Raw genomic sequence first — 16,368 nt, 5'->3', positions numbered from 1 at the left:
TTTGTTATGATCCGTTTTGCCTTTTGTTGATTATAGAAGTTGTATCTAATGTAGTAATTTTGTGAACTATATTTTCATCCTTGTTATATGGTTAGTGTTATACTAACATGACTGAAGCTTTTGTATATAAACGACAATCCTTCAGTCACTTAATCACATAGGTTAAGCACCTTAGATGACATTTTAAAATTGCTCACAGTAGTACAGATGATCTTTTTATGTTTTGGTTTTTAATTTTACATTCTTATTATGCTCTTTACCTTTTTAGTCTTCCTCACTATGACTGTTATATTACTATTATTTCGATTACTTTCCTATTCATTTGGTTACTTTCTTTTTCTTTTCTTTTTAAAGTGCCTGATATGTTTTGACACTTTAGATTGATGGACATTTATGCCAAATTCTAAGTTGTTTACAACTTACTGGTTAGTTCATAAGATAAGAAGAATTACTGTTAATTCCTTATAAATTTTCGATATAAATACCTAGAATATCATTATTTTATTTTTGATTAAATTAACTAACCTATTTTGTTTGTTTGTTGATCTACTTAAATATCTAGGGTCAAATATAAGCATTATGCTAATCCAGGTAACAACTAAGGTTAAATTAAGTGTTTAAATCAAACTTTTAACATTTTATAAAATTTGTCACTCTATCTAAACTTCATTCCTCAGCTATATCCTTTTAGCACTCGTTTAAAATAGTCGACTATTGTGTTCATACATATATACACAGAGAGACACTCAATCTGTTGTTTTTTCGGCTTTAATATTAATCTTTACTGTTTCCTACCTCCACGTGTGACATGCTATAAGTAGTCACGTATACAGATTTTACAAAGGAAAAATAAGTTTTTCTGCCAAATTATTCTAATTCTGATTTTTCAATGTTTTGGTCAACTAGACATTAACTTAAACTAACTAACTAACGAGAACTAGAAGTATTATCGATTTATATTTTCTTCTGGGCTAAACTAACTGGTCGATCGATCGACCAGTAATGTGGACGATATACTTTTATTGTTCTTCTTCCTGTTGTTGTCGTTATTGCTGATGATGATTATGTTATTGGTGGTGGTGGTGGTGAACGTGTGTTTTGTTGTGTATTTTTCCTCCTATTTTAACGTTCATTGGTTAATATTTGAATAACTCTTTCTACCATTGGAAAATTGATATATATTTAAAGAGAGAGGGTAACAAAAATTATATTTTTACCTTGTAAATTATATTACTCGTCATTCTTATTTTTTTTCCTTGTGGAAGTAGTAAATCTTTATTTTGTTATTGTCTATCCTCTTTTATTTCACTGAATTTTTCTCCAGGTTTCCTAAGTTTTTTTTATGAAGTCGTAGATAAATGATAATGATGATGAAGATTAACAAGAAATTAAGATTATATCAAAATTCCAATATATACCAGATAGATAGTAGATAAACGTAAAGTATGTGCATAGATATGCATCACATTATAGAAGTTTAACTGTTTATTCTTAATTGCTTATTATTATAATGGTGATGTAATTATGTCGGGTACACTTGTGATATTCCAATTAATTGTTTACATTATTGGGATAAACAACTTGATAGAATTAAAAAAATTATTTATAGTATACTGTGCCTTCAAATTTCAGTCAGATAAGACTTTGAAAGGCTGATTTAATGACGAATTCATTATGTGAATTTTTTATTAGGAAATTCAGAATAATATACAGGTCATAATAGAAAAAGCCTTAATGAATATATGTTGTTGTGCCGTAGAACAGTAAATTACTAAACTAGAAATTTAAAATAAGAACGATGCAATATTTATTAATCATTAGCAGTTTAGCATAAACTTCTTAGATTTTGCCTCATGCATATTAAAAAAAAACTAGTCATTTCTATAAATATCATAGCATTTTTTCACAGAACTTATTTTGTAGTGAACAAGAACATCAGTGGAGACAACCAAATGCATTTTAATGCAACATTACAGAATATCTTGGTAGAATCTGAAAACCATAGAGTATATACTTTATTTGTAAAATATCCATCATTTGTCTCAGACTACATTGTTCTTTCATTTCCACACCGATCATCCTCTTCGATTTTCTCAACCTTCATTCACCAGGCATTCCACTTTTGACTTTTGATTTACAGTACTTTTATATGTCGACATCAGTAGCACACACCACTATCCTGATTTAGTCAATTGTATGTCTTCTGTATCTTTTGAATATATTTTCAAACTTTTCGATTCGTTTGTTTTTTCAAGATTTGTTTCAAGCATCACCTCAAGCCGACCAGCTATCATAATGATTGATATGGATAGAAGAGTACTATTTTCTAAAGTGTATTTAATGTGTGTAGATAATGTTCCTATAACTGGTGATATAATACATTTTACTCCTAAGTTGCATCAATATTCATTGAATGCAAAGTTATCACTTGTAAAATCATAATTTTTAACATAGTGTTAGTTTATATCCATGATTGTTTTCTCTAAATGATATCTTCTTAGTCGAAGACAACTAGGTTGGTCATTCAGTTTTGTTTTTCAAAAGAAATATTATCATTTCTTAATTTTCAAGTCATATTAAAAAAATACTTTAAACATTCGGTTGTCATGATATGCCTTTGTTTGTCCTCTTCTTCTTCGTTTCTGTTAAGAAGACTAACTATATTCCACATTTTTCTGACAACTAGTGATGATGATTTACTAACTTACATTATGATTTAATTACCTCATGGAATCTGAATTTTAAAAAGTACTCATTTTCCTATCAGTTGTAAAGTAAAGATTAATTTTTCTGACTTTCGGATTCAAATTCATCTGATTCGGTATGTCATTGACATTTGTGTAGATACTTCGTTCAAATCATTTTGTAAATTGTCATATTTAATGAATTCAGAAGCAATGATTCTATCATAAACTTTGAAATTTCTAAATTGTTCCACATGAATAGTTTTCTTTCTGTTAACCGCAAATAATCGATTACTGTTATTTGTTAAAAATTTATCAGGTTTCAGTTAGAAAAATCTATACGGTTTGTCGAACAATTTGTTATGACTTATTGTTATAAGTATTTCGAATATTTTAAGCAGAGATGGATGATGGCTAGTAGTTAAATTCAGGACGCGCGTCTCGTCCTGTTTGGTATTCGTCATCTGCGTGTACCTATATTCTATAGTTGGTGTTCATTCCGGGACTCAACCAATACAAATGAATTATTGTGAACGTTGTTGTTATATCTATCAGTTTTATATGAAGCTATGTTTTGTATTGTCACTTAATTATATCAGTACACATTTTAGAATTAATACACAATTGCTTTTTCGTCAACCCTTTCGCCTTTTTTTTTACCCATATATATATATTATCAAATGATAATCTTTTATTGTGGCGTTTTGGTCCGTTAATCAATACGTTTTTGGTTGTGAAGATTAACCTATTCTTTTTCGTTAAATGCACATTTTAATCAGATTATATACATAATATGACCTTTATGTATTCTTCATCACATCAAATCAAATGACCTGTATGCATTTGGTTACATGTACAATTGCGTCGTTCGTGTAAGTGTGTAGAACTTATTAATCTATTTAGAAAATACCGTGTATAACTAGTTTACACATACATATATATGCTTGATGTATTCTCGTTACGCTCTCTTCACTAACCTGGTCTCTTTGTTCTCCTAATTAATATGTATGTAGTTGTTGCCTGATCTCATATGATATATAATAAATTGATTGAAAGTTAGCTTACATTAGTGTAGGCATACAAGATCAGTGTTTATTGATAACTATAGTCGTTATAACACTCTAACAATTATTATTCTTGAGAAAAAATATTTTTCCAATCTAATGTACATAGTTTAAATATACTGTATGACAGTAATTGGATCATTTGTTTTTGTGGACAATGAAAGATTGAAATAATTTATGTATTGATTTAATCTCGTCAGTATTTGTGTATGTGAAAAGTGTTAAATAAATTTGTAAATGTAATGTTCGAGTGTAACCTTTTTTTGCGTACTGTTGTAAACTGAGCTATGTCGAGAAACCAGATGACCTTTTTGGTTGTAACGTTCATCGAACGAGTAATCTGAGTCAAATGTACGTTATTATTGGATTATTATCGACAGTGAATTAATCTGAAACTCTTTCAACGTATCCTTGTACATATAAGTACTGTTTATCTGGTGTTCCTTTTTTCTTTCTTTGCCCTCACTAAAGACAAAGTTTGATAAAGGGATTTTTGATGAATCTTCTCTTTTTTTTCATTCAGTAAAATGAATGAAAAGTTCCCACTTTACATTTCTTTATTTTTGCGTTGTTCTCTTTTTTCTCGGTTGTTGCATTACTTAATTCATTATTGTCTACATTTTACATTTCCAACTATCCTTGTAATAAGTGTAATTCAGTGGTATTTGGCAAATTATCTTGCACTTACTGAGATATTTATTTCTTTTATTCCAATCACTGTTGAGATAGTTGAAGTTAACATGATTTTCATATTATCATAAGCTGAAGAGGAAGGGAAAAATCATTTCAATGTACATCAAATTATATCATGGATTGGTGATAGATTCAAATGTAGGTTAAAAAATTATTCACTGAATCTTTATGAAATGCACAAGGTTTATCCCGTCTGTTTGACTTTATTGGGGATCATTGAATTCGATCATAATCTCGCTATTAATATGTTGTTTTTTACAGCTTGTTTTATTTTGTATGGTATATATATAGGCATAAACATTGAAGTGTTCGGTTTTTCTGTTTCTTTGTCTCTTTAATTATTCACAATGGATATGTTATTTTGGTCGAAAATCATATTCTCTACATTTAGATTCTTATTATCATTCATAAATGCATTATTTCGACTATTATAACTGGTTAATTTCTATTCATACTTTGCTCATTTGTTGTCTATGGTCAACTACTTAATTTACTGTTTAGTTAAATGTATGTTTGTAATATAATAATTATTCATTTATAATTTGTTTGTTTCGTTGTTTTTATTTTTATGTAAAGAGGGATTATGAATTTATCAAATAATCAATTATTATTATATGATGAATCAAAGAATTTTTCAATTATATAAAATCAAATGGATTTACAATTACTCTATCTCTCGTCATTCATCTCTATCTCTGGAAGGTTCTGCAGTCCATATCGAATTATCATCAAAATGGATAGAATCATTTATTTATTTATATTTTCAACATGTGTGTTAATTACAATCCGATTTTTTATTTCCTTGTTTAGACATATCTGTACAAAAAACACCAGTGGATATTATTGTTGTCATAATATACATGTACATATATACATTTGTTTGTCAATAAATTGACTGTAGTAAAAAAAAATCGTTTTCTATTTTTTCACTTTGTTTGTATTTATATATTGTTGATTTGGCCATTTTTCTGTTTGCTTACATTACTCTATTTTATGTGTGTATATATTTGTAATTTAGTTTCCATGTTCGCATGTATGTACACGGATTGCTTCAATCAAGTTTAAATGTCATTTTGTCATAATCAATATTATGGTATATATCTCTGTTTTAATATGTGAACTATTGTAAATTACACTTATAAGATATGGTGTTTAAGACTATAAAAACATTATAGTTTTACAATTTAACATGACATTTTCTCACTGTATAACTTTCTTCACTTGATATAAGCGAGATGATTTCGTCAACATAACGTGGTGCAGTTGGATCAACTTCTTGTCAAGAGTGGAACGACATCAAGTGTATTTTAGGGTGTCTGAATATATCAATAATGTAGAGGCACATATAGTGATGTTTTACCTAATAGTTAGTCAAAATGATCGTTATTTATTTTTAGTGTACTCTTTGAATCACTTCACCCTGTATAGTGAAACTGCGTGAATATATATATGAAACATGAGATCATTTCTATATTTCTCATAACATAGGTATATCAAAATTGTTTTTGTCAATCTTAGTGTAGAAAGCATAATATTTGTGTTTTATTTATACGAAATGATTCAATTCACAACTTGATGACTAACCATGTATAAAGTATTTTGTTTTATGCTTTAAGCGGTTGTTTTGCCCGTTAATAACTTCAGCTTGTCTGTTTAAATCAAAGTAATTGATGTAGTGTACCTGGCATATGTATTGAAAACAAAGATTTATGGTTTCATAGAAAATGAATTAAAACATAATTCTTAGAGATATGTTGCAATCTAGTTTGTTTTTATGTTTGGCTTAGGGAAGTTGCGGTTCATATCTTTATATAAATATCAATAGGTAAACTTATTCATGACATTAAAAGTGAGCGTAGTAAGTTCAGAACAAAGTTCGACCCTATAAGTTCATTTCATTCATTAAATTTTGTTTCTTGTATTCTTTTCTAATTTACAATTGAGATGTTCTAACCGAAAGAAAATTTAATCTCACCAATTCTCATTTGAATCACATATTTCATGATGGAATTAATACTGTTTACTGTATAAATATCAATATTAGTACTTAAATTTAGTTATGAAACTGCTGAGTAGTTTAAAGATAAATTGATAATGGTCTCATCGAAATCAGTACGTGTACTAGCGTTTGCATTCAAAATTGTTTATACACTATCGGTTTGGGTTATTTACCAACAGACTGAGGGAGTCCTTTTCTCATTACCTTTTATTGTAGTTAAAGTGTTGATTCTGTTTTATCCACTAGTATTGTGAATCTAATTCATGGTTATATATTTACAATCGATAGTTAGCTATCTGTTCTAGGTTGAATGATCTGATACTTTTATTATCGTTGTTGAAATCATTGAAATGTGAGTAAATAGTTATTTGATTTATTTCACTGCTACGGTGGCATTTTAAACTCTGGTTTCGTTTTCTTCAATCATTCTTTTTTTCAAAATTTGTTATCCTCTCTTTCCCTCTAGTTCTCTTGACTTGCGCTCATATATATATATATATATATATATATATATATATATATATATATATACTCTTAACAGTACCAAAGGCAATTAACTTAGTAATTTCCTTTTCTTCTCTCTCCTTGGTGAGTTTTATCTTTTCTTCTCTCAGTTCTTTATTAAAGTAAAAGAAAAAGTAATTAGTCTGTGTCATATCCATTTTCAAATATAATGTGCTTTAACGAAACTTGCTAACTAACTGACTAACTATTGAATTCTCTGTTTAACATATTTACTAACTATGAATGAGTTTGTTCTTTTCTCTTTTGTTTGTTTGTTCTCTTCACCGATATCTTGTTGTCTATTTGTTGTTATTTTTATTAATGTTTATCTTCTGCTTCTAATCAATTATGGATAGAAAAGAATGATGGTTATTTCTGGATGAAATATTGCTTTCTTTTGGTACACATATATATATAATTATAAATTTAAAATCTTATCTATTCGTTTCATTAATGAATATCCATTCGAGAAATTTTTAAATTTGTGTCAGTTTCTAAGGGTTTATTGATTTACAGGATAACTTAAGTTGGAAATTTCCACTGCCTATAATTAACTTCACTTATGAATGGCTTCTTCCAGTCTTGTGGATGCATTCTTTGTGAAGGAAGGATCGTTTTTTAGTGATATTGACCTGTCTTCTGTTCATTGTTATATCGTCTTAAATAATTGTTTGATTGCTGTCAGAATTTCGGTGCCTAGTTTATTTATTCACTATTATTCTATCCATAACTCGAAGTTTATTGTTTGTTCCTTCTTTGTGTGTATTTCTTTAGTCTTTCTTAGTAGTATAGTATTGATAACTATTTTTCGTACTGTTTGATATAGGCAAACACTATGATACATCGTTTCGAATAACCTTATTTTTGAGCATTATTCAGAGATTTAGTCGGGCTACTAGTTGGTACAAATTAATAATAATAGTCTTGTTCGCTTAATTTCATTATACATCAGTGTAGAATCTTTTTTACACCAGTGATAATGAATAAGGTTCGAGACTATCTGGGCATTTGCATCCGCTTAGTATCACAGCTCACACACAAGTCAAGGGACTTGTGTGGCTCATATGTATTCGGTGTCACTTTGTATCAACATTTATGTATTCAAATAAATAAGGTATAAAAATCTATGTGTCTATCAATCGTCTATAACAAGTAATCTAATTGTTGTAACGGTGGAATATTATACGACAAATAGTTTGGACGGATTCAGTCTGAATAAATAATCAATAGTCATAAAGATGGAACTTAAATCATGCTATTGATATCAGTGATACAATCTAAGTTTGGAGGTGATTTTGAAATCGTTCAGTAAAGCACACTAACTATCAATCTAGGAACCGTATGAAATATCTCAATTTCGTCTCTAACGAAAATGATCTGTAGTCATGTGCATGGGTTCTTGTACTGAACATACTTTTGGAGTAAGTAACCGATTATTTGTAGTTGCGTGTAGTAATCGGTGTATGGATGAATTTGTGTTTCCGCTTCCCCAAATCTGTTTGATACGTAAAACAAAATGGGGCTATTTTTCTCCTTTTTCAATTTTATGCAATTTTTATATATAATAATGGGAAGGTATGAAATTTCTAATGTATATTTCAATGAAGTGAATGCGATCTATCCGAGTAGATTTATAATTATGTATTATGTTTGGCTAAACTGGTTTATAGTTTTCTAAATACGGGTTTTTCTGTCTTCATAAACAGCACACATCGTTTCAATTTCCACTCGTTATTTCTTCGTTCCTAAGCTCAATTTACCTGTTTCCAGTGTTAGTTTATCTATAAACGATAAATGCTGTTGTTTTAACAAAGCAGAATTAATCTTTTAGGGATATAAGTTTTTACTTTTAATAAGTTGAGTTTGAATTTTTTTAATACGCAATTTATTATTGGGGCTTTTATTGTTCTGCTTGGAAAGTAAAAACAAGCGAAATCTATCTGTTCATTCACCTGATAATATTTATTGAGAAGAATTATTGTTGGAAGGATGAAGACGCACAGATCTTTCTATAATAAGAACTGATATACGATACTCATCGAGAAGCAATTTTTAGGTCATAGTGAATTCTAAATTCGTCTACATATATATAGTTGCATTATTCTGAATCCTAATACAGTGACTTACTTTTACTTCACACTACTACTACTACTACACTTAATTGTTTTAATATGCTACTTATTGTTATAAACTATCTTTGATGTCATATTGTTGTTCGAAACACGTGCGATTTCTGTTAATCTAAGTACCTAAGTCTGTAACTACTGCTGGAACATGTAATCACATATCTATCTCCAATCCAGGCTCAATGTGTTCATTAGCCTCCCTCTTTTGCCTTGACGATTCAAATTTAGGAATTACCTTGTAATGCAATTTAATGATTCCCGCAAAATAAGTCCTATCGACCTGCAGCGTCTTTTGCTAATTCCCTCATCAACTGACAAATGGTTTTCTCTCTGCTGACAATCTATGGCCGGTAAATCTGGAGTATCTCGTAAGGACAGCTGGTTTATAAATTATTTTCGTAATGGTTCTTTATGTTTAAGCATCGTACAATAATACTGGTTTAGCGTTGTTGAAAATTCTGACATCAGTCCGTTAGTGCTCTCTTGCTACTTTTGATTTGTTTGATCGCATTGCTGACTACTATTGTTAGTGGGGTATAATTTATAGGAAGATGTGTGTGTTCTACTTCCATATTCGGTAGCGCTAATGTATTGAAGAGTTCTTCAAAGTATTCTAACCTGGCATGTTGAAGTTATTGTTTCTCCAATCAGTTACTGATTGTTCTCCATAGTGGTTTCCTCTTCTTCTTGTAGGTTCTATAAGACTTGGAAATTATTTCTAGAAGCTATCATAAGCTTACATCTTCAAAGAAGTCTATATTTACCTCCTGTAGCGTTGCTTGTCCAATGCTTCTTCACTTCAGTTCTAACTTGATCATCACCAGGCGATAATCGGAATTTATATCAGCTCCTCTGTTTGTTCTTACATTTTTCATGGACCCTCAAAATATTTTTTGTCCCACGTTTGATCATTTTGCTTTCCCGTATTGTATTTTGGTGAAAGCTATAGGGTTTTGTGTATGCGTTTGTGGGTTAAGCTGCTGCCTCCTTTGGCTATAATCTAGTTTAGCACGATCCTCGTTTCTCCCTCTCAGTCTTTGTAATACATTCATACCCAATGTCGTTCAACCCAACTTTTGCATTTAGGTTTCCTATCATGATGGTACGATGTTTTTCTGGACATTTCTGTAGGTCTGTCCGCAGTCTCCCGGAGTTCATTTCCGTTAGTCCAGTATTCTTTTTCCAGTTAATATTAAATTGTTCAATTTTAAGATATCAATGCTTTATGCATGCAGACTATCTGTATTGTGCAAAATATATACTTGATTCTTTTTTCTCTTTTTTTTTAGCTTGAAAACTTTCAATACAGCTAATCAGTAATTTTAAGACATTAAAGCGTCGAAAATATTCAAGGGTGGATTCGTGAAAATTTGTAGTTCCAATCTTTTAGCAAGTATTCAAATTATTCATTGAATTTACGCTCGTTTCAATTTTCATCTGATTGTTTGTCAATGTGCACAACTGAATAATATTTTCTGTGTACTTCTATTGTATGTAATTATATTTATACGTATAAATTCATCAAAACAAAAGAATGGATCATCCAGAGCCGATTTCTAAACGTCCTATAGAAATTCCACAATGTCGTAAAGGTTTCAATTTAGATGAAGCAAAAAACTTTATCGATCAAATTATGGAAGTATTTCGTAGTTTAGATGATATGACAGATCTACGTTCAATGTATGAAACTGGTAAACAACTAAGTCGATCATATTTTGATTGTCATACGTATCGTTTGGAATTAGCTCAGTATTTAACTAATTGTGATTATCCTGCCTTTGCGTCGAAAATGATGAAAAAATTGAATAATATGGGTGTGTTCAAGAATGATGATATTTGGTTCTCTTCATTTTATTTCTATAATACAACATGGAATTTTTCTGATATTTGGCCGGAATTTGCCACTGCTTTAGCAATTGCTGGTCTACCAAATCTACTTAATTTAAATATTGGACATCAACCATATTTAGAGAATTTAAGTAGTAAAAATGTATATTATTTAATTAAAGCTAGTTTATCTATCATACATAATATAGCTCGTGTTCCAGGTAATACACATTATTTTGCATCTGAATCAGTTCGACAAGCTCTATTACATTTAGCTCAACGTGAAGAAGAATTTCTACGCTGTGTTTCCACACTTTGTTTAGCGCACATTATTACTGAGTCAGAAATTCATTTAATTACTGACATATCAAATGGTGGTATTGATTTGTTAAGAATTTTATTTGGCTATGTCACATCAGCTCGTGTTTCTGAGAAACGAAGATGTCATGGATTCCAAGTGCTTGAATTGTTATCCTCTGTTGCCGCTTTATCTGTTCTTGATCCCGTCAAGGCGAATTTATTGTCATCACCTGTTAATGTGAATTTGATTGCTGGTACAAATAATAATCAAAGCACAGAGCATAGTATGACATGTCTAAGTTTACTGAAAGAATTAATTGAAACTGCATTACTTCCTAATTCTAGTCCTGTTTCTGTTAGAGAAGCAGAAGAAGCAGTTCGTATCTTATGGAATACAGTTTTTGATTCATCCATTTGCACAGGAGTTTTACAGATACAATTAACAAGTTGGTTAAGTGACACTATGGCAAATCATGCAGTTGCTTTACAAACTTATAAATCTCTTTCACGTGCAATCGAATCTATTAATTGGCAATTGAATACTTGTATTTCGAAAAATTCTAAAAATGAACCTACAGAGTGTGGTCCTGTATTATTATGTTTCTCACCGTCTAACCGTATTGCTGTTAACCGAGTGGCTGATCGTTTAAGAGATGCTGGGATTATGCTTAACAGTATTCCATTTGGTCCCGAAGTAATACCATCAGTAGATGCTTCAGCAACTGGACTTACTATGTGTGCGGCTAATGCTACAAATCATGCTCAGTGGGTTGAATCTATTGAACAAGCCTCAGTTATGATCGCATTTTTAAGTGATTCATTTCGCTTAAGTCCTGGTTGTCGATGGGAAGTGGAACATTTTTCTAGTTTTTATACAAACGTATACTCAAAACCTATTATTCCTGTTATACTACAACCAAAATTTAAGTTGACTGGCTGGCTGAATCGTCTCATTTCTCAACATCCTATTGATTTCAATGGTAAACGGGATCCAGAAGCAAGCTATGATGCTTTAATTAGCCAGGTAAAAGAATTTTATGGAGAGGCAAAGAAGCGTGCGGAGGCTGCTGCCTTAGTTGCAGCACAACATCAGTTATCCATTGATGCCAAAAAACACTTAACAACTTCAGGCGATACTGGATTCCCCGGGATACCCAATTCAGATGTAACGTTGAATCACGTCAATGCAAGCCCCGCAGTTAGTAGTCGGGGTTCTCTGGGTCCGTCTCCAGGCATTAAACGTGAAGATCCAATTCATCTAAGTAATCAGATAGGATTACAGAAGATTTGCAATCAAAACATGATTCCTGTGCAATCGAATATTACATCCCGACCTTTGGCGACTAATGCCTGGCGTCATGCTATTCGTCCTTCAGTTCGTAATTGGTCAACCTGCAAGGTTGCTTCATGGTTGAAATTTCGCGGATTGGGCCATGTACCTTCTCAAATAGCTGGTGGCATAGATGGTGTTTTATTGTCCCAGTTAGCTGGTTTACGCATTTGGGCTCCCGAGTACTTCACTCACTGTTTACGATCTGAACTAGGTCTTGGTTTTGCTGATTCTCTACGCTTCTTAGAAGCGTTAGACGAGCTTGCTCCGGAGGATAGTGATGGCCATGATGTTGAAGATGTTGATGATTGTGTAGATGGACGTCCGCATTTGGGAAATCATGATGGGGCATCGTCTAGAGCATAGTAGTTTGTCTGTTTAATTTCAGACTACCTTGTCTGTTACAACACAACGTTGGAGTTGTAGTAAAGCTTTTTCAGTCTACCTGTACCAATGAACTATGCATTAATTGAATTTTTCCAGTTTAGCTGCTTTCATTGTTACAGTTACTTTAGACGTAATGAAACGGCTTAATTGACGCTATTTTATTTTTTAAATCTCACTTCACCTGTTCATAAATGTAACATTGTTATAATAGATATTTCAGTAGCACTCACTGTTTTTTTTTTTAAAAAAAATATTTTTTTCAGAACTTAGCTCATTCAAGATCTGTTATTTTAAATTGTAGTTGAAGTAAACTTCAGATTAATTTCACTCAGTTAACATTTTGTTCCATTGTTGTATCCTTTTTTCACTCGAACATCCTGCTATCATTTTTTTCTCTCTGTTTTTTTTTCTATTTCTCTGATCAGTTTGATTTTGATTTTGTAGTAATGTAAAACTTGAACAGATTACACATTCATTCATGATAAATTGTAGTCATTCCTTTTTATTGGTATGAAATGATCAATTTGTATTACATTTTCTGCTGTATTATTTACCATGTTTGTATTGTGTTGTTTGATTTTCCTTTTTGTCAAATATAATGTATGACTATATCATCAGTTAATAGATTTTCGCTCCGTTCACTTGTAATCTGGGACTTGTGTATAATTTTACTGTAAATTAATGAAATCTAATTATCATAATGTCATAAGTCTATGAGTAAGGCTTTTCTATTAGTATATGGTCGCAAATTAGTGGATTTTTTTTTCTCTCTCATTATAATAGCATTTGATTAGTTGGAAGAAACCAAGAGTAAATTTTTCCGTTTTTTTTCTCTATTCAATCTTCGTTTCGTTTTTCTTTCATTTGTGTATACTTTGTACTCGTTTGTAAAATGTGTTTATTATTACTATTTTTCCACGTTACATTGTACTGATGGTTTTTTGTATGGTTCGTTGACTTCTTTTCGATCATTTATTGTTTTATTATTTATTATAATTAAATAACAATAGAATTGTTTAATTGTAGCTAGTTAATTGAAAATAACCAAACAACTTCCCCCTAATATTGTTAATGCTACTTATTATGGTAATAATACCCTACCTCTCTACGAATATATATGCATATAACAGAAAAATCAAAATTAGTTGTAACTTCTTTGAAATTATTAATAATTACAAATTTTTAGACGTTAATAATAAGCAGTTTGATTATCGTATAAATTTCTAAATTATTATTGTACGATACAATTAAAAGAGAAAAAAAAAGACACATGAGATGATGGACAAAAATTAAATAGATACATCTTTATACTGAATGATAATTTTGAAAATTATTATACACTGTTATTCTTTTCTTTGAGAAAACATTGATAGATACCAGTTTCCTTATTATAATATGGATATTTTATGTGTATGTGTGTAGTATTTGTAGATTCATTCATTATATATATATATATATATATATATATATATATATATATATATATATATATATATATATATATATATATATATATATAGGACATTTTTCTCGGACCTTTTTCTCTGTTTCTCCAATGTATTAGAATTTGTCAATGAAATTAACTGTAAAAGCATCAAACAATTGCAATATTATTATATTGATGTGTTTTAGATGAACTAAATTCTTTTTATTAACAAACTATATATACATACAATGAGGAATTATATTTATTGTTAAAATATAGTAAATTAGAAGGAAGACTTTATAGCAAATGAAGTGAATGCGTATTAATGTCAGTAGTAATGAATAATCGTTATCTAACATGTGTATGTGTCTATAGTTTTCCTTTAACATTCTTTTTGTTTTCAAAAAATATATTACTATACCTTAAATTACAAAAGTCTTATGGATCTATTGTGCTTGGCTGTTATAATCTTCCCAGTTTCTCTGTTCGAATTGTGTTTAAGTTTTTATCTTGTTATTCAATTTCAATATTTAGTGAAAAGAATTAACAGGTTAACTTTACTGTAGTCCAATAGTATATTATGCCACCGTGTAATAGGCATCGACAAATAATTTTAACTGTTCATATTTTCCTGTTGTTGATATTCACCACTGAATTCACATTGGCCGTTTTTGATGAATGTTCATTCTAAGCCAGTTTTGTTTGAAAGTTTCGGTGTTCAACACGAATTTCAGTTGAAATATTTTAGGCGTATTTACAAGCCGTTAGGGCATAAACTTTTGAATGTAGAATGTTATTACGCATTACGTTAGGACTTAGGTAAATCTTAAAAATGAAGTATTTTTACGGTTACGTAGATCAATAAAAATGTAATTTAGTGAATGGACATTGGAATACTGTTTTTATCTATGTAGTAAATCTCACGTAGTGTACTGTAGAACACTTGTCATTTACTGGAATAATATTAGTTCTCCCATCAATCCCACTCCTTATAACCTACCTGTATTTTCAGTCGCCAATTGCCCATATACCACCCACGAAATAGAACTTCGCGCTTCGGAGCGTGTTCATTTCTCAATGGACAGTCGTATATCTTACATGAGGCGCGGATTACAAAAAGCAGACCGAACCTTGTAAACCCATCACGATATTTTTTCTGACTAACGTAGCGTAAAGAAAAATCAGTAAAGTAATTTACTTACTGCGTTACCTCTTGTTTTTCTGAAACTATATAATGTTTTTGACTAATTAGTGATATGATTTATTATTAAAATGCTCATTACATCAAATGTTACCCCTCTACAAACCTGCTTGTTCATGCCAATAAGTCTCCAGGACAACAGTAGGAAGATTAAAAGCGTCGTCGGAGAGCAGAATATTATGTTTATCTCATTCCATATACTAAAGGCCACTATTCAATAATTATCCTGTGTTACACGTCATATTTTATGCATTGTGTAGAACGACTGAGTGGACCTAGATAATATATCAGTCAATTAACTGTAATCTGTGAACATAAAAGTACATCGTGACAAATTCTATGGGGGAAAAGTAGCCTACAATTTTGACTAATCCACTTGTTTATTTAATACACAGCAAAATATATAGACTAATTCTTGTAAAATAATTTTCACAGTCCTACATCTTCATTTCCTCTCCTTCTACCACATATTAAATGGATGGAAAAAATAAAGATTATTCGAAGACAGGATCATTGTGTACAAAATATCTGTTTACTTCCTAAAAAATTATATTGTGCATAAATAATTTAGCTGTTTGTCTGATATCTGTAAGATTATTCTGAACAAGGTAGATGGACCATGAAAAGCAATCTTTCAATTTCTAGAAGTTTATATCTACTTCTATTACAGAAATATCAAGTAGTAGAGCTTGACATGTAATTGTAAAAAACTATTCACTACACAGAAATACATGTTCAGTCGGTATGCAAATACAATGGGAACGTTGATTGATCAATATACTCAATATGATCATTTATATTATGAATTAAAATCTAACGTAGAGGAG

General features: G+C 30.4%; 2 protein-coding genes across 3 annotated transcripts in view; both read left to right on the top strand.

Moving 5' to 3' along the window:
* Positions 1–6,922, top strand: part of ARMH1_1 (Armadillo-like helical domain containing protein 1) — a 37,743-nt gene extending 30,821 nt beyond the window's left edge. For both annotated transcript variants that reach the window (XM_051211891.1, XM_051211892.1), the window contains one exon: positions 5,018–6,922. In XM_051211891.1, the coding sequence (XP_051072009.1) occupies positions 5,018–5,028 (11 nt within the window). In that variant the 3' untranslated portion in view covers positions 5,029–6,922. The remainder of the gene's footprint in view (positions 1–5,017) is intronic.
* A 3,436-nt stretch (positions 6,923–10,358) lies between these two features.
* Positions 10,359–12,893, top strand: MS3_00004009 (uncharacterized protein; the record flags this gene model as incomplete). Its single annotated transcript, XM_012940295.3, has 1 exon — positions 10,359–12,893. Exon 1 carries the CDS (start codon positions 10,605–10,607, stop codon positions 12,891–12,893), a length of 2,289 nt encoding a protein of 762 aa, XP_012795749.1. The 5' UTR covers positions 10,359–10,604.
* Between the last annotated feature and the right edge of the window lie 3,475 nt (positions 12,894–16,368).

This window comes from Schistosoma haematobium, chromosome ZW (assembly GCF_000699445.3).
Source record: "Schistosoma haematobium chromosome ZW, whole genome shotgun sequence".
Classification (NCBI taxonomy): domain Eukaryota; kingdom Metazoa; phylum Platyhelminthes; class Trematoda; order Strigeidida; family Schistosomatidae; genus Schistosoma; species Schistosoma haematobium.
This window is presented reverse-complemented; position numbering and strand designations above follow the sequence as displayed.